This window comes from Leguminivora glycinivorella, chromosome 10 (assembly GCF_023078275.1).
Source record: "Leguminivora glycinivorella isolate SPB_JAAS2020 chromosome 10, LegGlyc_1.1, whole genome shotgun sequence".
Taxonomy (NCBI): domain Eukaryota; kingdom Metazoa; phylum Arthropoda; class Insecta; order Lepidoptera; family Tortricidae; genus Leguminivora; species Leguminivora glycinivorella.
This window is the reverse complement of record NC_062980.1, coordinates 16,141,324-16,168,309: the sequence shown is the minus strand read 5'-3', so window position 1 is coordinate 16,168,309 and position 26,986 is coordinate 16,141,324. Positions and strand designations below refer to the sequence as shown.

The 26,986-nt window shown below is 35.7% G+C and overlaps 2 protein-coding genes across 2 annotated transcripts in view; one reads left to right on the top strand and one right to left on the bottom strand.

The window, feature by feature from the left end:
• LOC125230718 (putative inorganic phosphate cotransporter) overlaps positions 1-8,824 on the bottom strand; it is a 53,837-nt gene extending 45,013 nt beyond the window's left edge. Inside the window, exon 1 of the mRNA XM_048135977.1 lies at positions 8,479-8,824. The gene's annotated coding sequence lies outside the window, so the exon portion shown is untranslated. The remainder of the gene's footprint in view (positions 1-8,478) is intronic.
• LOC125230405 overlaps positions 1,715-26,986 on the top strand; it is a 158,056-nt gene continuing 132,784 nt past the window's right edge. Inside the window, exons 1-3 of the mRNA XM_048135543.1 lie at positions 1,715-1,793; positions 14,360-14,498; positions 17,977-18,106. Of these exons, the coding sequence (XP_047991500.1) occupies positions 1,790-1,793; positions 14,360-14,498; positions 17,977-18,106 (273 nt within the window). The 5' untranslated portion in view covers positions 1,715-1,789. The remainder of the gene's footprint in view (positions 1,794-14,359; positions 14,499-17,976; positions 18,107-26,986) is intronic.

Here is a 26,986-nt window from a genome sequence, read left to right as displayed (position 1 = left end):
TGGTTGGCGCAAGTGGGCCTAACAGAGATCATATGTGAGTGTGTGTAGTAAAACGTCCCACTTGGTCGGTTGCCATTAAGGCCAGATTTCCTTGTCTCTTTATATGAATAAACTGACAAAACGGCTTTATAGCAATAAAAAAGTGGGTCGTTTTTCCGTGCACACTCACATTTCACTGTGTAGTGCTTATCTTGTTTCGTTCTCGTGTTTTGTATTTAATACAATGTAATGTAACAAAATAGGTAAGTCATACATACTTACATACATATTATACTTTTATACTTAAATAATAAATATGGCCCACTCTATTAACATAAACTAGTGTGGTCGAGAAATAGCACCATTTAAATATCATTTCGATTACAATGTACTTTCCAATCCGTTTTATTACTAACGCAACGTTTAAACTTTCAGTGTTTTCAGCGACATCTATCACCGTTTCCTAACATCATGAACATAGGCCGCTCTCTATTTACGACGCTTATATTTTCAGGACGTCGTATTTTATGCTATCAAGAAAGTTACGACCACTGCGCCACCTGTAGGAGTTATACTGCAACGCCTTGAGAGCGAGTTTAAGGAAATATAGAGCTAGATGGCGCTATGAGACACTCGTAACTATTAGTAACAGTGTTTGGTGGGTACTATCGTTTATACTGAAAACTTGGCAAATTATATTACTGTTTAAGAATTAAATGATGGTCTAACTGAATAACTAAACTTCATAATATGTAAATATATTGAACCTTAGCCTTCATTGATACCGGTTAATTTAATATCAATTTTGACAGGCTTCTAATGTCATAAATAATTTGCGATTTCATGTCAAATCGGCCAAAACTTGTAAAATATAATAATTTCTAGTATTTTTCTTTTCAAATATGTCTTATGTGTTTTAATATAAGTTTAGTGACTGTGGTTTATTGATCATGGCTGATAACTTACCTTTGATCCCGGGTAAAGAGTGAGTAATTAATTACTATAATTATTGGCTTTATAATGAAAGATGCTTATCAGCTTACATAATTTGGAGTAACTAAGTATGTTGTTGTTGTTGTTGTTGTTGAATGTCCTAAGGCACCCCATAGGTGCATAGGGCCTCCAGAAGATCCTTCCACGCCTTTCTATCTTGAGCCACCGCCTTGGCCTCGTTCCAGCTCAGTCCATATTCCCTCAGCTCGTTCTCAACGCTCCGCCACCAGGTATGTACGGGGCATTTGCGGGCTCGCTTCCCTCCTTGAGGCCGCCACTCAAACGCGATACTGGCGCTGTTGATGGCTCCTCTTCGAAGGGTAACTAAGTATACTACGTATAAGTGTACTAAGTATACCGGGGTTAAAATGTAAGAATATCAAGTATCGCTAAGGTTAGCGTTCAGTTACGCAACTCGCAAGTCGTGATTTCTTTTAATTTTTATAATTTTTAGCGACACTATAAATGATGAAGATTAAGAGAACGCTAAATTAGCGTACGTATATAAAAATTGGGTCCTAATTTTATTTTTTTATGCTTTGTAACCTTTATTATCAATAAAATAGGTGTGTCAAAGATTTGCTTTTTTGATTTAAAAAAAAAATATATTTTTTAGGCGCTCTTACTTTAAAAGATGGCCAAATACACGGCTTCCTTCTGGCAATGTCTTTCAAAGTCAGGCAATATTAATTTTTTTTTATATCATGTTCAGGGCAGTATGTGCAGACGTCAAACCAGTTTTACGGGAAGTATTTCGAGAGAAAGATCAGCTTCCACCGATCCCGGAGAAGACCAGCGCTACTGATGATGAGAAACAATGGGTAATTATAAACTGAAGTAGATAATAATTATCATACACCAAAGAGGATCGAGTATTATAGAGAGTTACTGTCAAAGTAAAATGTGTAATCACAGTGCATAGACTGCCATCTCTTGACACAGGCTTAAAACTTTTGAACCTCAGTTTTGACAATTTGGCCCATATTCTTAGCTTGATATGTGTTAAAATGTCAAATATTCGTATTATTTAGCGCCATCTAGCTGAGCGTACCCAAAAGGTGTAATGCCATCTAGGCCACCGTACCTTTTTCTGTATGGTACTGAGGTACGTTTTTTTCTTAGACTTTATTTGTCTATACGGAGTTATATATTATGTCTTTGTCATACACTAAATAAAATGTGACCAAGATTAGTCCGCCAGTGGATAATAGGCTACTAGACTCATATCGAATTTGGCACAATAAATGATTGTTTTCTGTAGTATTTGACATAAAAAACCAATATTTATAAATTTTGGGTATTAAAAGTGCATGATGACTACGTATTTTTGATTAAAATTTTGTATTATTTTTTATTTTGGCCGAAAACGCTGTGAGCGATGTAGTGACGTCATCGAATTCGAACTTACTTAATGCTCATACTCAAAAGTCAGAAAATATTGTTTTCGAATAGAATGACCTGATGCACAGATAATCTATTGATTAACATGACTGTATTGTTTTCGCCTGATTACGTAAAAGTATATTTAAAAAATATTAATATGGTTAACTGGTCAGTACTTAATCATCTAATTTTATTTATTTAATTTTAATTCACAAGAACGGTAACAGTAATACCAGTTACACTTGCTACTAAAAGTAAGATAAACATATTAATAGAATCTAAACAATGAAACTCATTAACAATATTTAGAGGGTCAAGTAGCCTATTGAACCTTGGTCTTCGGCTATCGCTGCTAACGTCTTTACCACTAGACCGCTGCACCGCTAATACCGCCACACATTCCCTAGTTGGAACAATATGCAAATAACGTCAGGTTTTTTTTTGATGTATTATCAATGGAATAATCGTTTTATTTGGTTAGATCTGCGATACAAAAGTTATACGAACTTGAGTCATACAACCTTCGAATCTTATGAAGGATAATTTTAAATTAATAAATTTAAAAAAAAGAAATAATAACTTTCTACAGACTGTGAAATATCGACACCCTTGGCGACTTAATGTTCCAACTAAGAATTCAATTTGGCTCTCTCATTCGACTTGTAAGATATGTGCAACTAATTTATATTGTGTATTAAATTTTACTACAGACAATTGAAATTGATTATAGACAATGTGTAGATGGAAAAATAAAGACATAACAATACTCGTACTTAATATTTATTAGTCGTAACATTTTGTCCTTAACAATAGAAAATATGACAACATTAAAATATATGGCACAATAGCTGCAATCGACTTCTTTTAACATAATTATTATAGGACTACTTGTACGGTGAATCCTAGGCCACTCTGGAACCCTATCTCATTAATCCCGTACTGTATTTGCCTTAAAAGTTACTTGGACGTTTACTGTGTAAAAGTTCTACATTGGCCTGGGATTCAAATTAGTTGAGTGTAAACAGATATTTATTATATTTATAACGTAAGGAACAATACTGATTATGCTTAATACTTCTTTGTTCGTTTTAATTTAATTTGGGTTTTATAAGAAAAGGCTTAAATATAAGCCTAAGCTAACTATTGAGATACAATATTATTTCTATGTAATAAAAATAAATATAATTTTAGATATAATTACTGTTATTTTATATTGGACTACGCCACAGTTTATTAAAATAACAAAATTAGTGTCCCTAACACCTAAATGGCTCAATAGTTTAAAATACCTAGTTATTTGTTATACAAGGGGGCAAAGTTGTATTTTAACGCCGAGTGTGGAATTGAAAAACGAGCAAGTGAAAGGATTCTATAGTTGAACCACGAGCGAAGCGAGTGGTTCGAGAATAGAATTCTAAACTTGCGAGTTTTTTAACACACGAGAAGTAAAATACATTTGCACCCGAGTGTAACAAAAAACTTTTCCCCTCACTATAGCGAGGAAACTACAAAGCAATAAAAACCGGCCAAGAGCGTGTCGGGCCACGCTCAGTGTAGTGTTCCGTAGTTTTCCGTATTTTTCTCAAAAACTACTGAACCTGTCAAGTTCAAAACAATTTTCCTAGAAAGTCTTTATAAAGTTCTACTTTTGTGATTTTTTTCATATTTTTTAAACTTATGGTTCAAAAGTTAGAGGGGGGGGAAACACTTTTTTTTCCTTTAGGAGCGATTATTTCCGAAAATATTAATATTATCAAAAAACGATCTTAGTAAACCTTTATTCATTTTTAAATACCTATCCAACAATATATCACACGTTGGGGTTGGAATGAAAAAAAATATCAGCCCCCACTTTACATGTAGGGGGGGTACCCTAATAAAACATTTTTTTCCATTTTTAGGGTTCCGTACCTCAAAGAGGAAAAACGGAACCCTTATAGGATCACTCGCGTGTCTGTCTGTCCCTCTGTCACAGCCGATTTCTCCGAAACTACTGCACCGATTTACTTGAAATTTGGCACACGTACGTAAACCTGTGGCCCAAAGACGGACATGTAACTTAATTAAATGAAATTTAATCACAGGGGTCACTTTTGGGGGGTAAAATTGAAAATTAAAAATCAAAGTTATTAAAACTATATTGTGTTACATATCAAATGAAAGAGCATTTTATCAGCATCTGAAATATATTTTTTTTTAATTTTTTGTTTTGGTAATTTAGAAGTAATTTAAGAAAATAAGCAAAAAATTACCATTCCCCCCCCTTATCTCCGAAACTACTTAGCGTAAAATTTTCAAAAAAATACACGAGATAGCCCTCTCCCTGTAGATTACAGGAAAACCTATTAGAAATCTACAGTCAATCGTAAGTCGGACTTAAGAGAAAAAAACTCAGATTACGAATTTCACTCACTGCCGCTGCAAGTAGTTACTAAACGTCTTAAAATTGTGTAAGCGAGTTGGACAGGTATAAAGAAATTCATTTCTGTCTTTTTCTTTTTAGAACTTGTTCAATTTTTTTTCATTTGTACAAAATGACTTAAGTTCCAACTAAAAAGGAGGCGCTTAAGACCGTTTATAAATTGACTGAGCAAAATTTTATTCAAATCGGTCCAAAAAAAGGTGTCTGTTGACGAAAACATAGAATTTGTGCCACCGAAAGCCCAAATCTGAAGTCCATTTTGCTCTATCTCTTATCGTTTCCGAGATATATACGTAAAGTCTTGAAAGTGCGAAACGTTAACTTTGCCATTATAGTCGTTCAGGCGCTCATGAGTTCTTTGTATGGAAAAGTCGAAAACCGACTCGCACTTGACCAATGTTCATAGAACGTTGTGGTTTTTTTTTTATTAGCAAAAATGACTTAAGCGCCTTCAGAAGTGCAGGTGCTTAAGACCGTTTGTAAGTTAAAGTTAGCTGTGATGGCTCAACGAAGAAAGAAGATTTCAATATCCTACTTATACATATTTTATTAATTTAACTATACAGTTTTTATTACTCAAGCCAAGCGTTACGTTAGCTATTGCTATTGAAAGGAAAACTTGTGTATAAAGCTTGAAACAAATTATGGGACACGTCTGACGACCGCGACTGATAAGCCGATGGCTTGCGTGGGCGACGGTCGCGCGACGGCGATGCGACGCATACGAAATCAAACCTTATCGATATGAAAGTAGACGATGCGATGAGACGTGACGGCGAAGGTCGCGCGACCGTCGCCCACGCAAGACACGGCGTAAGTGTGCACGCCAATTGCTTGCATTTGAAATTGAACTTTAATTACTAAGAAATAACGTTGTTTTTGTAAAAAAATGAAAGTAGTTTTTACTACATTGCGAAGTTTTCGTTTGTCAACTAGACGCACACATTTGCAACTAAGCGATCGGACTGTAGGTGACAGTGTATCTAGCCTCATGGCGCCGAATGTACTTTCTAAAGTACATAATGGTTTCAATGGAATTTTAACTCTCATGTAAACAAATAAAATATAATTTCTTTTGTTTCTAAAATTTTTCGAATAACTGAAATTGAATTCAATCTCAAGTACAATAAGAATCAAAATTCCCTAGCAAAAATTTTGTATGGTGGGCGCCACGATGCTAGGGAAGTTAAAATCGATGTTATCGCATCGATCTACTGAGGGGGGCGGTGCCTACAGCAGTTGTAGTTGTATGCATACCTAGCTCACGCACACAGACGCGTCCACTGGCGCCGCGCCGGTGTCCGCGTGCGCTCTCTGCAATGTTTCTGCAATATAATGCAGAAACCACATGGTGGTCTGTGGCAGAAACTCAATAGACATTTTTAGGGTTTTTAAAATAAGTACCTAGGTACGTGAAGTAACATGGTAAATTAAAAATTATCATTAGATACTTATTTGCGGAGGTGTAAACAATTTCCTTCGTTTTGCCATATATCAATAATTACTTATCTATATTAAATTCATTAATCCGTATACATTACATTTTTACAATTAAGTGTATTAATTATACTCATAGCTGGGCACCGTTAATCAAATAGTTAACTTTATAATCGATAATCCGTTAATCATGATAAAAAATAATTTTACTGTAGCATCAGTTATCAACTATTAATTTTTTGGGTAAGTTTATTATGTTACTGTAAAAGACCGAAGTTCGCCAAAATCTCTTCAAAAATCCCAGCTGCCAATTGGTAATAGCGAAATGTTAATAAATATTGTTCTCTTTGGACTTACACCGACGTTGGTTCGGTAAATCCTAAATACAACAATAGATAATGTATTTACTAAATAATATTTATTTAGTAATTTCCCGCTAGAAACTTGCGTTATACTATTCTGTAGGTATACTTTTTCAGCTACCATAACCAAATTTGGATTAGATTAAAAAAACCTTTAAGTAAAACTTAGAACCTTGCAGATTGTTTTACTCACCCTTTCTGATGTTTACCATACTTACTTACCCCGTTATTCATAAACGTACACTAAAGTTATCAAGCCGATAAATTTCGTTTGTCCCTTTCCGACGTATTGGTGTGATAGAAAGGGACAAACGAACTTTATCGGCTGGATACTTTAGTGTACGTTTATGAATAAGGGTGTTGAAATTTATAGCTACGAAATTTTACATAAAACACCTACTTCAAAATAAAATAAAAAATGTTGAATTTTGTTAACATTATAAAAGACCTCACGCAAGCTGTGCTAATTAGTTCGCGAATTCGTCGAGAGGTGGCGCTAAACACAATTATGCTCATTAGAGAACCTATACTTCTAGCCTAGCCCAGTCTTTAGAATTATGTGAGTAACGTAAAAGTTTTGTAGGTACGGAACCCTCGGTGGGCGAGTCCGACTCGCACTTGGCCGGTTTTTATTTTTGCACTTTGTTGGCGTGATTGATATACATATTGGTACCAAATTTCAGTTTTCTAGTGCTAACGGTTACTGAGATTATCCGCGGACGGACGGACGGACGGACGGACGGACGGACAGACAGACATGGCGAAACTATAAGGGTTCCTAGTTGACTACGGAACCCTAAAAATCAATTATCACTGCTTCCAGTAGTTCCACAGCTGGTAAATCATCTTTATTACTAGATTCACCTACTTTTATCAATTTTAAAGCAGTTAATTTGACTTTATTCAAGGTCAAATTACTTTACCCACTAGTGGATAAAATGCGTTTTTACCCGCTGTTATTAAAGGATAAAACACGTGTTTCCAAGCTAGTGAGGGGAAAAAGTAATTGACTGTACTAGTGTGAGTTCGTCTTAAACGATTTGTAACCTTTTCTCGGCATCCTGAACGAAGACATAAGAGTTAGTTTTAGAGAGTTATGGACCATAGTTATGTCATGAACCTTAGACTAGCAGAGTGGTTTTACAGTAGATATGTACTTACTATATTTACAGATTTTATTGTTGGATATAATAGGCGGTTATAACAAAATATAGCGGTAAATGCTTAAGTTTTCATAATTTTCTAATTTAACTGAAATAGAAAAAAGTAACAACTATTTGTTTGATATTACTTAATAAGAATCCAGTTACAATTTCATACGTACTAGCTAGTTATGAAAAGATTTTTTAATTCAAATATTACTGCTACTACTAACGAATTCGTTCTTAGTTTCTTTCCGGCTAAAATTATAAATATGATGGTTATAGCAACTGCTTGAAATGAATTTATAACACAAAACGTGAAAATTATATCTTCATGGCCAACTATAAAATATGAAAGCAAATCCGTGACTAAAACTTGTGCACTTGTAATACAAACTAAAATAAAAGCTATCACCGAAGTTTTAACCAAATGCTTAATATTTTTCGTTCTATCAGAACCTATTTTACACGCAACATGAAAAATCTCTACAAAAATCAATGCGTTCAAAAGCAACATGAAAAATTTAACTTGAGAATAGATTTTGTAGAAAATATTCCAATATTCATTGTAATATGACAACAAGATAGGACACAAAGCTCCAACAGGCAACGTCAGGAACCAAACTATGCAGGAAACGATACGCAATCTTACTTTTTCATAAACAAACACTAGAACCACTTTGTCATACAAATTCTTCGTGAAAACAAACATCCAGGTAACCAAAGCGAAGTCCGACTGAAAATAAACGGCGTACACTACCTCGTTTAACAATCCTTGTTCCACATACTCAAATGAAATCAGAAATTCACACACTGTATTCACAATTCGCGCGATCGTCAGTTGCACTAACACTTTTTCGTCGTATTTCCTTGCATTGGGAATGAGAATCAACACGAGCAACTGCAATATTAAAGAAGCTGACGACACTGCAATTCCGAACATCCAAGGCATCTTGAAAACTTCAATTGTTTCCAATTGGGTCAAATTCATACTTGCCGCAGTCTGATTGGCCATTATGACGGCACTGTTTGTGTATAACTCTAGATAGTGACTGGCCGTAACGAGCAAAAATAACTCCGTAGTAATTCAAACACACATCGCTGAAACGGCTTAACTGAATTGAATTTTTAAAACGAACTGTTCTTTATGACTTTCATCGAGATGTAAAACCACTTATCGTAAATTTTTACATTGCTTTATTAAAATGTTTATTCACAAATGTACAAACTGGACACGCCTGAGTTGTCAAATCAACTAAAGTGTCGATAAACGTTGTTATTGTTACTAAAAAAATGAAGTGAGTCATTGATAGTCTGAACTTACGCTATTTTAAATGAACACAGCGTGTTGTCGGTCGGAATGATAAAAGTATCGTTGGAGCTAATTATCAAGTGGCCATGTGGTTTTAACGTCGTAAAACGCTTTGTTTCGTAAATGACTGTATTTAATAGATACCACAACTTTAAGCAAGATGTCAACTTTCAATTTCATTTCATTTTCGACTTCGTTTAAATTTAATTTTACATAGTTTTTAACCCCCGACGCAAAAACGACGGGGTGTTATAAGTTTGACGTGTCTGTCTGTCTGTCTGTCTGTCTGTCTGTCTGTCTGTCTGTCTGTCTGTCTGTCTGTTTGTCTGTCTGTGTGTGTGTCTGTCTGTGGCATCGTAGCTCCCGAACGGATGAACCGATTTCGATTTAGTTTTTTTTATTTGAAAGCTGTGTTAGTCGGGAGTGTTCTTAGCCATGTTTCATGAAAATCGGTCCACTAGGTCGCGGTCGGGGGTTTTTTCAAAATTTTAATTTTTATAGACAAAACCCCGATGTGAAACTTTTATTTGAGCTATTTAGATTCTTTAGTTTAGTTTTTATTCAGTTTATACAGTTAATTTCATAATAAACATGAATAATCATGATACATCCTTAAGCGTTTATACATATTTAAAAAAAACTCTGTAGTATTCCTTTTTTGTATACCTACTGTTATTTGATTAGTTTTTAACTCTTAGTTTATGTATGTTATGATGTTTTTTGTAAGGCACTGATGACAACACTAAAATTTTGTACTTGGTTAAATTAAATGTTTTGCGGTGTCTACTCTTTTAATCTATGTCTAGTTATTCAATCTCTAAATCTGCTAACAGCGATGTAAACCACACCAAACGCAATGTGGTAACAATAAGTTAATATAATAACAAACACATATTTATTGATACGGATTAAACATACAGAAAAATAGTAAATATATCACGTAGTCAGATAGTTAAGTATGATTTTTTAAAATAAAAGCAAGGATTTAGAAAACGTCAAAATATCATCAAAACCATCGAAATAACATTTGCACCGGCGAGACTCTCAACAACGTTGCAAACTTATCTTGGATTGGCTCTAATGTCTTCCATATTTGCTATTATTATGGAGAGTCCATAATAATAGACAATATTTAATTTCATGGCCCCGTGTGGTGACGGGTTAAGAATTTCACCACCCCCTTTCTTCCCGTGGGTGTCGTAGAAGTCGACTGTGATATGGGTTAAATTGTGGCGTAGGCGAGAGGCTGGCAACCTGTCACTGCAATATCACAATTTCGATTTCTTTCAACCCCTTTTTGCCAAGAGTGGCACTGAAACTTAAGTAGTTCATGTGCTCTGCCTACCCCTTTATGGGATACAGGCGTGGTTATATGTATGTATGTATTTAATTTCATATGAAGCTTGAACAAATATTTCATTAATTTATATGTTTACATCCTTTTAGTTGGAGAAATACAATTCAGAATGCGAAAAGATCTGGCACCACGAAGGTGAAATAAAACACAAATTCGCAAAGAGAATATCAAAAAAACCTGCTCCAAACTTGTACAAACTTCATGGGCCTGAATACAAGCAACATGAAAGGGGAGACGGATTGATTGGGAGAAAAGATCTTATGCCAAGTATTCTTCAGAGTGCAACAGGTAACAAATAACACTTCTTAAAACTGTAACAATTTGACGTTTTGGAAGACATTATAAAATGTTCCTATAGGTCTGCAACAAATGGTGCAATGATCATTTTATTATACTAATCCAAACCGGGTTATTTACTAGCACCAAAAATTAAATACATTTTCCGCAAAGATTACCTAATATCGCTAATGAGTTATTGATTAAAATATTATTCTGAAACATCATAAAAACTACCTTATTGAAGAGAAACTGCTGAATAAAGATCATAATAGTAAGTGGTTGATCGATAGATACAAACAATGTGCCAAAAATATGTAAGTATATACGTGACTTTATTGCTCACGTTATGTTTGTGGATACATATATTTGGCACTTAGCCCGCATCTGTATTTAATAATCTGTATCATTGACTGTAGGTTACTGAAACATCATTTTTGATGGATCCAAATATCAGCCAATCCATCAGTTTTTTGGATAGCGAGGCCAAATTCATAAATAGACATGACAAGTAACTGAATTTATCTTGCCGAAGCACGTTTTTGATATTAATAAAGAAGAGTAATTTATTTGATATCGAGTTCCCCTTAATGTTAGACAGAGAACCCGCCGCCTTAAGGCCAGTGTGGGGAAGACCGTCTACCCAGAAAGACCGTCTACTGAATATACATAACTTTTGTATTTATATATCTATCACTTCTTACACCTCCAAGGTATACCAGTTTTTCATTCTTAATCCATTGATCTTCAATAGATATCCCTAGCAAAAAACTTGATTCGTGTTTCGAACTCGACCATCGAGTTCAACATGATTACGCAAAAAATTAAAATTAAATAGAAGCAGTTGGAATATTTGTGCATTATGTATGTAAGGTAGTAATTTAATAATCTTTCTTCCTGTCTAGTACAATTAATGCTCTTAAAACGCGTTCAATTTATTGTTTTGTGTTCTGAAATATGTAACTTCGAAATTGTGCCTAGTCGGAAATAAATAAACATTGTAAGGACATTCTTACACAGGTTGACTGAGGCCCACGGTAAAGACCAGCATATAAGAAAGAGTAAGGCACCTTTTTTAGGCTGTATGAGAAATAAGTCGAGTTTAAACGGGTTTTGTAGGTTAATTTTAAATATATGTTTCGGCTTTTCTTTTGTTTGGACCTGAAAGGAGGAGGTTATCAACCTTATTTACGGGACATAATGACGGTCTTGCCTTATAAATAGAAAAATGCTGATATGTTGAAAATATCAATGTTATTTGTTTTAATATATATCACATTACTCCCTGTAATTACTGTATAATGAACATGATTTTGATACTTCTTTCCATATGAAATTACGCGACAACGAGCACTAGACGGTCTTGCCTTACTCAGCGTGTGGGTGTGGGGACGGTCAACCCGCCGAGCCTTAAAAAAAAGTGATTTTGATTTTTAACACATAAGTTTACTTCAGTCACTTTAATTCACCAAAGTATTATAAAAGCTGTGTAGAATATAAAATTTGCTAGCCCATAGGACCATGCGGATCACTCCAGACTACTTTAATAGTCTTGTTTTATTCACTCAAACTTTATTTCAAATAAAGTATGCCGGTCTTGCCCGCACTGTCCTTATATCGAGCGTATTGTAACATAATTGTATATACCCTTCACATAATGGCACTTTAAGTAAAAACGTTTTTAAATAATTACGAACTTAAACATTCCTTTCAGTCATACAAATATAAAAATAGTTTCAATTTAATTCATCGTAATTGTGTAGCTTAACTTATTATAAAAAAAATATAAATTTATGATCTGAAAGATAATCAACCTTATAGCGGAATGGATTTACCTAAGTTTGAAGTTAAGCGACACAATTGTTAATACGTTGCTTTTCACACTTTGAACATTATCCTCTTGGCGCCCAAATTACATTGAGATGTATTAGTGTAATTTTGTTAGCTTAGTCATGACAGTTCTTAAAAAGAACCTGATTTGACTTTAAGGAAAGTAGAGTAGCCTATTATTGTTATCCACCATATTTTTGACAAGTTGGTTGTAAATAAAATAAAAAAAATATATTTTTAATATCTGACCAGCCCATATATTGTGCAGCGGTCTCCTCGACTGTGTTTCGAAATGAGATGATTTAGTACCCGGAAACTTATCAAAAGTTTAATAACTTTAGAAGCTTCTGGCAAAATTGAGGCAAACATTTTCAATAGTGATTACTTAGCTATTTTATATGCAGTAATACCTAATACCTCTCTTCTTTGGTAAATTGAACCGACTATACGCTATAATAGTAGGTATTTAATTATTATTATTAACAGTTTTGAATACGTAACAGTTAGGTAGATTCTAGGTTCAAATCTCAGTAAAAGCATTTTATTTGTATAATATTAGTAACGGATATTTAAATAAACTGTGGGTCTAGTGAAAAAGGGTATAACTCAAATTGACTCGGTGAAAAAGGGCACAAGTCCCACCTCGGACTTGTGACCTTTTTCACCAAGACAATTTGAGTTATACCCTTTTTCACTAGACACACAGTTTTGTTTCTTGTGCTATAATTTTATGTATTATTACATAATTATGTTGTGTAACACCTAAGAGGATCAAGTAAGTATTATAAAGAGTTACTGTCGAAGTAAAATGTGTAGGTAATCAGTGATTACTAATCACAGTGCATAGACTGCCATCTCTTGACACAGGCTTAAAACTTTTAAACCTCAGTTTTGGCCCATATTCTTAGCTTGATGTGTGTTAAAATGTCAAATATTAATATTAGCGCCATCTAGCTGAGCGTACCCCAAAGGTGTAATGCCATCTAGGCCACCGTACCTTTTTCTGTATGGTACTGAGGTACGTTTTTTTCTTAGACTTTCTGTCTATACGGAGTTATATACACGGTGTTTCCGGTATCACTCAAAACCTCAGACACCCCAACTGATTTTTATTTTTTTAAACTCATCTAGAGTATTCATCTTTTAATCTGATCATTACTTTTTTTTTAATTGAATTTTTAATTTTCTGTTCAGCTCTACTTGACTTTTAGCTCTACACTCAATAAAGTAATTGCTAACTACCATCATAAACCATAACACTATTTATTTGTATACGTTACTGCAACGACATAAGGTTTACCAATAGACAGCTAAGATGTCACTGTAAAACACTTTAAAGCTTTGTCACAGTAAACTTCAAATTGGACAGGTAATCGCAGTAAGCAAATAAACTCAATATTCAAAATGACAAGGTTGTAATTAGGTACGAGTTCAATTTGTTATGACTTATGATAAACATTAAAATTAAACTGACAAACAACGTCAAACTAGTAGCGGAAAAAATAATAGTCCAAGTAACCGGCCAGTATTAATACCCCTAAATACTGAAAAAAGGTAAACAACCTCTTAGCAATGCGATATACACAATGTTGTATTACGAGTACAATAGAAGGGGCACGTAAAAAATAATTAATAATACTAATTTAAATAAAAATATTACCCCCATCAAGATATAGCTCAATCGATTCTACTCTCGATTCTGAACAAACTGTTTTCAGGTTTTTAGTGTTAAGTGAAACACGGTGTATGTCTTTGGTAACACCAAGTTTTATCTAGCTTTGAAGACCTATTTGTAACTTTACCACGATTTTGAGTGGCATAATTTAGCGAACTTTATAAAATAACTTGTATAAATTGTTTTGACAGGTAACAAGAGCCTCTGGGTCCAAAATGTGCTAAACAGAAGTTCCACTGACGTCATACACAAGGATAAACCGGCGGACACAAGACTGCATAAGCCACTGAAGACTATTGGCCTTGACGAGCACTCCAGACAGACATACAGGTTTACAATAAACATTTTAAATATTGCTGGGTCATAAATTGAAAAAGATATCATACACGAAAGAATAAACGACAAGACCCACTGGTGGCCGAGCCGGGAATCGAACCCGGGTCTTCAGCTTACGCGGCGGGGGTTATATATAGTAGTGTCACTACTTGAAAAAAAAAAAGAACAAGTAAAAAAAATATTCAATAAAATTATGTGATTTTGTTCCTTAGTGGTATTGCTGGGTCAATTCACAGTATAATCAAAGAGGATCAAGTATTATAGAGAGTTACGGTTAAAGTAAAATATGTAATCACAGTGCATAGACTGCCATCTCTCGACATAAGCTTTTAAGCTTAAATTGTCAAAACTGAGGTTAAAAAGTTAATTAACTTGTAAACCTCAGTTTTGACAATTTGGCCCATTTTTAGGGTTCCTCAACTAGTCACCCTTATAGTTTCGCCATTTCTGTCCGTCCGCCCGTCCGCGGATAATCTCAGTGACTGTTAGCACTAGAAAGCTGAAATTTGGTACCAATATGTATATTAATCACGCCTACAAAGTGATAAATTAAAAAGTGAAAAAAAAAATGTTTTATGTATAATAAGAGTACTATCGTACAGTATGACCACTCCCGCTCCCCGCTGAAAGTGCTGCCCACCCCACTTTCTCTTTCTCGATACCTCCCGGATACCTCACTGTTACCGCCTGTCAAAAACGCGAACAGTCGACCTGTCATATTTCACTCATAAAAGCATAGTACTAATACACCTACACGAGCTTAGAATGTGTGCTAGGAACGCGCCTCTTTCGTATATTTGATCCCCAGTGTCCGAGGTGTGGTCAAACTAAGGGCATAAGGGGTGGTTAGTCCCTTAAAAGGACTAGCCACATGTGTGCGGTGCGATGCTGCGACGCGCAAATCGTGCGCAAATTGACATGTATGACCCCCTAATTTATACACCGTGTTTTTTTGTTTTCCGTTAAATTCGACACGTCGTTAGGTTCATTATCAGGAACCATCTTGTACGTAGATATACGAGTATCACTTTTAATTAAATTCGCAGAAAAAAAAAATTTCATCGTTTTCATACATAATAAATGAATTTATTAGTGTGAGAGACCCTCACACCTCGCCCACCAATATGTTCCCACCCTTACCAATCTGTTCCCATCACAAAATTAAATGCTCTTACTGGGATTCGAACCCAGAATCGTGGCTTAGCAGGCAGGGTCACTACCCGCTAGGAAAGACCGGTCATCAAAGGGTTGATCGACTAATTTTTGTCGCTATTTGAATCGTTTGGCCCATAGGTAGGTATAGAAAAAACTGTATTAACAACTGGCTATTTACTTTAACATTTCGTGATTCGTAAATGCGAAACGATCAGCTTTGAATTTAAAATCTAATACAGAAAGTGTTATTGTTTATTAAATTTTAAAGTTTCGCGTTGTTCAAACGTAGTTTCTTCTTTGTTTAAAATAATGGTGATAACAACTATTTCCTTTGATATCTGATCTCAAAGACTTGTTATATTTGAGTCTAATTGCTTATTGATAAATAAACTTGATACCTTTGATCAATTAACGTAATTAGTACAATCGTTGTCTGTGAATTCATATATGGAAAATGGTAATACTGCCTACACAAGAATACAGCCTCTGGCATGAGGATTATAAGATTTCAGAGTATGAAACTCGATACTCATCACAGAAATGGTAGGTACATTCGATTTCTACGACAACCACGACAGGAAAGGGGATGGAACCGTGGAACAGTCACCGGCAGTAATAAGTAAGTGATGATTTTTGTACCTCGTCGCTTTTAATCATTTGACAACTTCGTATGACATTTCAAACAGGATGTTAATATGACAAGGTATAGAAATCATCACTTATTTATGCCGGTGACAATTAACCACTTTGCACCCTAGTGCGGTCTGAAAAAGATATCATACATCAAATAAACCTATGAATTGAAATTCATAGGTTCAGTCACCGGCATAAATAAGTGTCGAAACTTCAGAGGGCCATCTGTACTGAAAAAGTCGTACGATACACGTGTGAAAATGAAATTTCGTACTTAGTACCTGCTCCAAATCTTGAGATTAGGTAGCTGTCAAAGCGGACCCCAGGTCTCGGTAACGCTAGAAGGATGACGATGACTCGTCTCGAACTTCCTCTTTTCTGCACATTGTATCATAATGTACAGTCGACCAATTGGAACCCTAGGCCACTCTAGAACTATGTCACAGCGACGTTATAAATCAGATTGTAAGAAATCTCTTACTGCTTGTCATTTTGACACATGGTTGTAGAGTTGCCTAGTGTTTCAATTGGTTGACTGTGTACCATTTAATAGGGATGACGACTACATAAAAAAACCGGCCAAGTGCGAGTCGGACTCGCGCACCGAGGGTTCCGTACAAACCTGCATTTGATATGAATTTCAACTTGATAGCTCTACGCGTTCATGAGGAAAAAAGTAATAAGTTTATATTTATTAAAAAATATATATTTTGTAATGTAACTAAAAATTTAAGGTTTTCGGAATTTTTCCTTTATGTGTGCTACAAAACGTTGCTTCATGCCAAATTTCAAGATTCTAGGTCGACTGGAAGTACCCTTTAGGTTTTGATTCCCTTGCGAGTACTTGCGAGTTTCAAAATATGCAGCTTAAATTGCTGTTTCTTTTGATTGCGTTGACATAGAAGTTTGATTTTATTACAGCTTAAAGGTATTATAGACCTGAGTATTTGGTATGAATTTCAATTTAATACCTCTACGCGTTTATGAGGAAATGGGTAGTAAGGTTAAAATTATTTAAAAAAAATATATTATGTGATGTAACTAAAAATTTATGGTTTTCGTAATTTTTCCTTTATCTATGCTATAAGACGTTGCTTCGTACCAAATTTCAAGATTCTGAGTTCACGGGAAGCACCCTGTAGGTTTTGATTCCCTTGCAAGTGTCGAAAATTTGCGGCATAAACGGCTGTATCTTTTGATTGCGTTGGCTTAGAAGTTTGATTTTTTCACAGCTTCAAGGGACAGTAGACCTGAGTAATTGATATAAATTTCAGCTTCATACCTCCACGCGTTCCTGAGAAAAAGGGTCTTGACAGACGGACGGACGGACGGACAGACGGACAACAAAGTGATCCTATAAGGGTTCCGTTTTTTCCTTTTGAGGTACGGAACCCTAAAAATGGCATTCTATTTAGTCCGTCAGTTAGATCGTCCAATAATTAAATACTGAACACATATTTTTCGCTTTTTCTAATTAATGAAAAAATACAAAGATAATTATAGAGCATCATAGTTCCGGAGTGGGGGCTTGTGACGTCACTTCTAAGTAAAAATTGTACCTAGGCGTGACGTCACGCGAAACTTCAACGCACTGCACCGTCGTCATTTTTCTTTGATAGTCTAACTGACGGACTAATTAGTTTTTTTTTAGTCGTCTCACCTATTCATATTTTAATTTCTTTAGCGTTGGCGAGCTTACAGTACGAAAAACACCAGCACCACTAGTTGAGATAATAAAACCAGTTCCCGAATACGTGTTCTGTTTGCCAGAACAAATTAGATTCATTAACTTCACTTTGGGACATACTTATACTGTGAGTAGAACATTGGCAGCGGCCCAGGTTGCGTAGCCAAGGAGACGCTTGCGCTACGATAGCGAAATGCTTTGTGCTATTCTATCACTCTTCCTGTGATAGTGACAACAGGTACACGGACGGCTAGTGACGTCATCTGTCATAGGCCAAAGGAAACAAATGACTTAGCGTGTCCACGAATGTGTTAAGTTTTGTACGCTATGGAGTGCATACAATTGTCACGTTGACTACGCAACCAGAAATAGTAAAGATAAGACTACTATGACTGTAAAGGTCGCAAATTGATATGATGTTTAGTTTTTACTATTTTCCACTTTCTTATCACCAAAAGTCTGTGAACAATGTAAACAAACCTTGTAGTCAAAATGTATTTAATTTCCATTGTAACTCATCAGATACTGACTAAATTCATGTGTTATTTTAATCAATTCATATCACATTATGATCCCCGACCTTTAATAATTATTAGGCTTAGGACTTTTTATGGCATACCGTGGTTCTAAAATCCGTGGAGTCGACATATGAAAAATTTTCGAAGTCAACGTCAAAGTCCAACATTATGATGTCATATTAAATATAAATATTTATACATACTGTCACAACGTTACCTAGTTCATTTTAATTGAACGTTTGGTTTGATGAACGAATGGTTTGTTTACATTGTTGACAATTTCTATTGACGGCGACTTTAGGACGCAACTGAGCAGACAGAGGGTAAGCGACTATCCATATCTATGTACTCATTGGACCAAAGGAGTTTCCTAGCGACGGGGAATCAGCATTTGCCGGCCAAAATTCGCTTCTAAGTAAGAATACATCCTTGCGCATTCATTCAGCTTTCAGACGCGTAAGCGTATTCGTACTAACGAGCGATTTTTATTCAACTGGAGCCGATTCGGAGTTGATATCTTTGGTGAGACCTAACGGTTCAGCCACAACTTTGGTCTAAGCGCGACGCGGTGAGCGGCAGCCATACGTGCGAATGAAAAGTCCCATCGCTGTGTATCGCTCTAATGTATGACCGCCGCTCCTCGCTGTCGCGCTTAGACCAATGTCGTGGCTGAGCCGCAACACTCCGACCTCGTTGCTTAAAGACTGTGTAAACCGAGATAAATGTATGTGTTTAACTGGTAATAATTACATATTAAATAACGATCATATCTAGATATAATTTTCAATTTCGAATGTGTCTCTTAGGGCCTGGCCACATGGGCGCGTTGCGGCGACGCACCGCAAAAATTCTGCGTTGCGTTGCCGCGCCGCCAGTTTTTGCGGCAGGAAATCTGCGGCGCGGCACCGCGACGCAAGAACTCGCGGTGCGTCGACGCACCGCAAAAACTCGCGGCGCGGCACCGCAACGCAGAATTTTTGCGGCGCGTCGCCGCGCCGCCAAAACTGGCGGTGCGTCGCCGCGCCTCGATAACTATACACAGTGCAGAACTTCACGATCAGTCTTTATCCAGACATGGATCCCATTACGCGCATTCTGCTCTTGCTCGTATTACGGAGGCGCTTAAAAAAAGGAGACGAAAAGAAGATGCTGGGTCAACCCATATATATATAAAATGAATAATGACGGAACTCATTTTGAAAGGAAATATGCGGCATTAAAGACAAGTGAAGTGAAGTTCAAAGAATATTTCAGAATGACAATAGCAAGTTTCGAAGAACTGGTCTTTAAAATCTCACCTCGAATAAAAAAACAATATATATTTAGAAAACCTGTCGGACCTCTGGAGATGCTGAGATTAACTAAATATGCCGAATACCGAATATTTACCGAATATTCGGCCCATCTCTAATGTGGACAAAGGACGAAAGGACAGCCTTATAGACAGCAGGCAGGCAATTATGGTCGCGCGATAAATGATAAAAATATCAGGCCGTCCCTATCGCACTATTTGTAAGTGCGATAGGGACTAGGGACGGCCCGATGTTTTATCATTTATCGCGCGACCATGATTGCCCTGCAACTTCTTATTGCTATCGGTGTCGAGTACTTATCCAAGTTAGGTATCTATTTTAAATATGACGGTGTAATTGTGTGCAGTACAGTACCTACAAAAAAAATGGTACAGAAATTAAAAATAATTACAGTACGCTGAACCAAAATAATATATTACTTACAATACTATATATCATATCATTTTCCTCAGAGCATTTTTCCTGTCTTTGTGTATACTACCTACGGTTGGCAACCCTACGGCCGTTTTCACATTATCCGATCCGATATCGGATATAGGAAGGATGTAAAATGTAAGATTTATGCGCTTCCAGGTTTTTATTTATGTATTTAATAGATCATTATTACTAAAAAACGATATAAAACGCAAAAATTGCGGATTTAATGCAGATGGCACTCTCCTAGAACAGTTTTTGTCCGAGGCACCACCGAACTGCCGATATCGGCAGGACGCTTCCGACATTTTTGGCATGCCGGACCCCCCGCCAGCTGTCGGCCGATAATATTTGTGTGTGTGCGTATATAATGTAGGTATACGTTTGTAGTGTAGTGTGCGTGACAAAAATGGCGTCTATTAAACAGCTGCTGTTAATGATGAATTTCTGTTGAAAACAAAAAGATTGTAATTCATCGGTCCGAATTGCGGATACTAATTTTTTCATCTTTTAGTAGATATAGTTAAATGTAAAATTATAAGTATTTATTTTACTTGCCGCTCTTGAGTATTTTTATGCTCGTTATTTTAATTTTACAATAAAATATTTGAAATATAGTGCTTATAATTATTAAATATAAAACTTTTTAAAAATATTTTTTGATACAAAATCATACTTCATTGATTTGGAACAATGCGTTTTATCGGACCGACATCCGACACTATCGGAAGCGTTTATCGGATGTAGGATGTCGGTCCGACACCCGATATCGGATCGGATAATGTGAAAACGGCCTACACCGCTCAATGTGGCATTTGCACGATACAGCAACGTGCCGCGGCGGCCGGCCGTGTCGCAGTTGTTAGCTAAGCTACCCTTGTGTGCGTGCGTGATGACACGATTCGCTGGTTGTTCTTTTAGGTATTTAAGTACTTTTAGGTGTTTAAGTACTTTTAGGTATTTAAGACGCTACAGGAGCGAAAATGGAAAGGAAAGGGAGCCCTTTCAATTTGGGAATTTTAGTTAAATATACTAGTGTTATTAACTAGATTTATCGAAAAAAATTGTCCATTCAGAACAACTCAGTTAAAAGATATTGCGAAAAAATTCTTTAAAATCGAGGTTCCGCTCTCGACTGTTTCCTCCTTCAAAACTTAATGAATCGTAAGTGCGTTTTCACATTATCCGATCCGATATCGGATGTAGGACCGATATCCCATACATTACAGGCGCCATCTTGTATTTTTTCCATTGAAATCCTTATGACATCCGATATCGGATCGGATAATGTGAAACCGGCCTAACGGAATTTAATTACTAACAAAAATAATTGATTAGTCTATAATTTTGATGTTTAGATTATTGCAATACATTAAGACGCTACGGGAGCGAAAATGCTAAAATGGAAAGGAGTCCCCCTTTCAATTTGGGAATTTTAGTTAAATATACTAGTTTTATTAACTAGATTTATCGAAAAAAAAAATTCCATTAAGAACAACTCAGTTAAAAGATATTGCGAAAAAATCTTTGAAATCGAGGTTCCGCTCTCTTTTCCTCCTTCAAAACTTATTTAAACGGAACGAAATTTGAGAATCTGAATAATTTAAAATGAAATAATCTGTGTCGGACCGTTTAGATTTTTTGGACAATTGTTACCGATCTTGAGTATCCCTTTTTCGAGCCATATTGAAAAATGCCGTTTTTAGAAATTTTTGATTGGATCTAGCATCTTATAAAATAAGAATAGCAAAAAATATCTAAACGGTCCGACTCAGAAAAAATAATAATAATCTGTGTCGAAAAAATCATTGCTCTATCTTCAAAAACCAAGGAGGAAATAGTCGAGAGCGTTTGTATGGAGAACTGACCTGTATCGTATCGTCTTAAGAAATCTGATTTCAAAGGTTTAGGTAGGAAATCTAATCATCAATATTATTGCAATGTAAAATTATTTTTTTCTTTTTTCTCCGTGTTTTCTAACGCGCTTATTTTTAGGAAGCGGTTTTTAGGGTTTCGTAGTCAACTAGGAACTCTTATTGTTTCGCCATGTCTGTCTGTCCGTCCGTCCGTCCGTCCGTCCGTCCGCGGTTAATCTCAGTAACCGTTAGCACTAGAAAGCTGAAATTTGGTACCAATATGTATATCAATCACGCCAACAAAGTGCAAAAATAAAAAATGTTAAAAAATGTTTTATTAGGGTACCCCCCCTACATGTAAAGTGGGGGCTGATATTTTTTTTCATTCCAACCCCAACGTGTGATATATTGTTAGATAGGTATTAAAAAATGAATAAGGGTTTGCTAAGATCATTTTTTGATAATATTAATATTTTCGGAAATAATCGCTCCTAAAGGAAAAAAAAGTGCGCCCCCCCCCTAACTTTTGAACCATATGTTTAAAAAATATGAAAAAAATCACAAAAGTAGAACTTTATAAAGACTTTCTAGGAAAATTGTTTTGAACTTGATAGGTTCAGTAGTTTTTGAGAAAAATACGGAAAACTACGGAACCCTACACTGAGCGTGGCCCGACACGCTCTTGGCCGGTTTTTTTTCATGGTTTGTTTAAGGTACACACCGACATGTTGTAAACATTTTTTAGTTTTTCGTAAGTTTGTCGTTAACGGTGGTCTACAGCTAAAATTGATCTACGACAGAAATGATCTGTACATATTAAAGTAAGTAGGGAAGAAAACCGCCATGCTGAAGTGGTTACCTATGAAAAAGTCGAAAATTGTAATGTCGAATATTAGTAGCCCGAAAACGCTTCCCATTTTATTAATTGCCCTAAGTTTTGTTTGCCCGAAAGTACTTTTCCCCTATTATTATTTTCCCCATTCTTATTTCGCTGTAATTTTGTTTCGCTTATGATTCGAATCAACACTTATTAAAATGCCTAAGAATCATTTGACAACTACTTTTTGTCGCGTAAAGTTTTTAATCCGAAATATTATTTAGCCGCTATATCAAAACTTCGAAATTCGAATTAACACTTGTTAAAATTCCTAAGTATCATTTGACAGCTATTTTGTATGGCGTATAGTTTTATAATTCGAAATATTATTAAGCCGCTATATCAAAAGTTCAGTAAATCCTTAATTTTCTAACAAAAGTTTGTTGCCGACCCTCACGGTCGCAGTTCTTACTTGACTTAAGAATCCTTGCCATAAGGGTTTATGGCAAAGGTTTGTTTCTGTATGGTCACAGTTCTAACCTAACCTAACCCACTTTTCTAGCACAAGTTTGTTTCTGTATGGTCGCAGTTATAACCTAACCTAACCCACTTTTCTAACACAAGTTTGTTTCTGTATGGTCGCAGTTCTAACCTAACCTAACCCACTTTTCTAGCACAAGTTTGTTTCTGTATGGTCGCAGTTCTAACCTAACCTAACCCACTTTTCTAGCACAAGTTTGTTTCTGTATGGTCGCAGTTCTAACCTAACCTAACCCACTTTTCTAGCACAAGTTTGTTTCTGTATGGTCGCAGTTCTAACCTAACCTAACCCACTTTTCTAGCAAATGTTTGTTTCCGTGACGTAACTTAACCAATTTTTTTGTATTTTTTTTACAATGATATTAGGGAACATGACATTTCGATGTCGCGTTAGCATCGGATTTATGAAAAGGTGGTTAACGAAACGGTTGTCAAATGATAAGATTGGCAACCGTTCTTCTGGTTATTGAGTTTCTATAAAATGGTATTAGGGAAAATGACATTTCGATGTTACGTAGCATGGGATTTATAAAAAGGTGGTTAACAAATCGGTTGTCAAATGATAAAGTTGGCAACCGTTCTTCTGGATATTGAATTTCGGGAAAACGATAATGTGGGATAGCAAACTAGCGGCATATTGAAAGTATGGTAAACAATGTATTTGGATTATAAAAATTCTGTCAACCGTTTTCGGACAAGTGATAATCGGACAAAGGATTTTCGAAACATCGATAGGTTACCTGCTGAAGTGTATTTGTGCATGCCACGTCTGGTCTGTCGCATGCATGGTGAGACGACTTGGACGCCTTTATGAGTGACTGCATGGCCGGAAAAATAACACCAGAGGGAGTTGAGGAAATCAAGGGGAGAGGAGGCCTTTGCCCAGCAGTAGGGCACTATAACGGGCTAATTAAAAAAGGCATATAATTAACCGGGCAACTAAAATATTAAACGGGAAGTTAAGTCGGGCATACAATAATATAATTTGGCTGTGTTTTAATATTGTGGCGACAAAAAAAATATATGAGCCTCAAATATTAAGCATCATTATTATTGAAAAAACGGCAGCAAATTTCAAGCGACAAAAATATTTCCGAGGAACATTAAACAATACTTTGGCGACTAAAATAATAATTGGCACCTAGTATTTTAAAGCGTAAGATTTTTAATATTTGTAGTCATATAGATGTTAGCGCCTAAATAATTATACTTAGCTCATCGTTTAAAGTAGTATTTAAATTGCGGAGGCAACTAAAACAATTAATTGGGAAGTAGGTTTTTTAAAACACATATAAAATCGTTTTTTTATGAAAACGGATTGAAAGGTAGCTACGTACCGATAGTCTCATCGGAAGATCAGCGCTGGAAGTCACCAGCAACACGCTGAGGTGAGGCCATTTCGTGGCACTTCATTCCTTTCTGTCTTGTTGTTATTATGTGTATTTTGTCTTGCCTGTATTTATTCGTGAAAAATGTTTATTCTATTTTATTCAAACATCGTATTTGCGACCCGTAAACCACAAGTAGTATTTAAATATCTCTATAAGGGAACGCGTACCAAATCATTTTATAATAAGTACACAGCAAAAAGGAGTGTATAAGCTTCTAATGGGTCGGCAACGCGCATATGATACCCCTTGAATTGCAGGCGTCCATAGATTACGGTGACCACTTTCCATCAGGCCGATCGTATGCTTGTTTGCCAGTTTGGTATTTAAAAACATTACCATGATAATCGTATAGTATAATATTACAAGAACAGAATTATTTACTGCTAGCAGAAAAGTGGGTTAGGGTTAGGTTATTTTTTTAGTAGAATATAAGTCCTACCAAATTTTGCTATGGCATGATTCTTAGATACTTTGTATAAACAAAACAACGATAGCAAAAAGGAAATGAAATACAGGCCCAGAGGCACCGTTAGGTACGAGGAGTGTTAGGTATCTTGCATCCCCAACACACATGACTCGCTATCAAAACAGAAATAGGAAAAAGATGGACTACTTTTTACCGCCTAAATATTATGCAAACAAAAATCTACGGAAGTACTCTTAATTTAGAAGATTATTTTGCTGATGAACATCATGCCAGCATAAGATTCGATATTTTAAAATCTGCGGAACGATTTATGCCAAAGCATATTCTGAGTAAGGTTTTCCTGCCAAAAAAATTAATCTTTCAGAGTGATGTTAAGACTGCGTAAGGCCGGCCTTAGATTCGATAGAGTAAACGTAATGAAAAGTTAAATTCATTGTATAGAGACGAAGTTGCCAGCACTCCCAAACACCTAATTTCTTACCCATAAGTATAATATTTTGTCGACCATTATATTTTATAAGAATCCTTTTTTTTATTAAAATGAAAGCTCAGGTGAAGAGTGCCGATGTATAAATTTTAAATGTACTTTTTATGTTAATTTGCTATATAAATATTTTAAAAGAACTGTATATTTTATATTAATAGAGAGCCGTTTTCCTATTAAACTGTATCTCTTAAATTGTTTCAAATATAATAATTCAGTTGCCAAATAAATAGTTGGTACTCGCGTCTGAATAAACCGTAGCCGTAATGACATTAAAATGATACCTCATATTTAAATAATTTGAGGCCACATTTTAGTCGCCAAAGTATTATTTTTGATACCCATTTCTATGGTTATTTAGTTTCCCGGTTAAATACGTGCCATTAAAAAAATCTGTACCAGTTTAATTTTAATCTATTTTTAAGAAAATTTCCTACTAAAATGTAGATTCTAGCGCAAAAAACGTACCTAGGTTTTTCCAGTTGAACATTATTTTTAGCTGCAAGCCACTATTTACGATTTAATCGATTTAAATAAAACTTGCCTACTAAATTATCCATTTGCATATTGATCGTAGTGAAAACACGTACGAAAACGACGTACGTTTTTCTGTTTTACTTTTTTAAAGGCACAGGCCCCGTAGCCGAATGGCATTTCTCCGACGCCAAACGAAAACGAAACGAAGTCCGGCTCTGTCGCGCCAATACGCAAGAGCGATAGGGATAGATATCTACTAGCGTTTCGTTTCGTGAGCGTTTCGTGAGCGTTTGTGCCATTCGGCTACGCACCCTGGTCACACGTTTTTCATCAAATTTATATCGTACCGTTTTGGTTTTTTGGCTAATTGTTACCAATCTTGAGTATCACTTTTTTTGCGCCATAATGAAAAAGGCAGTTTTTGGAAATTTTTGATTGACTCGAGCGTCTTTAAAAATAAAATATCAAAACGTTCCAACACAGATAAGATTAATAATTAATAACAATCTGACTGGGAACAAATCAAATTATTTTATTGAATATTTTTTTGATTTGTTATTTAATAACCTAACAATAAAATTAAAATTTTGAAATAACTCCCGACCGCGACATAGTGGACCGATTTTCATGAAACATGGCTAAGAACATTCCCGACTAACTCAGCTTTCAGACAAAAAAACTAAATTTAAATCGGTTCATCCGTTCGGGAACTACGATGCCACAGACACACATGCACACAGAGAGACAAACAGACAAATAGACAGACAGAC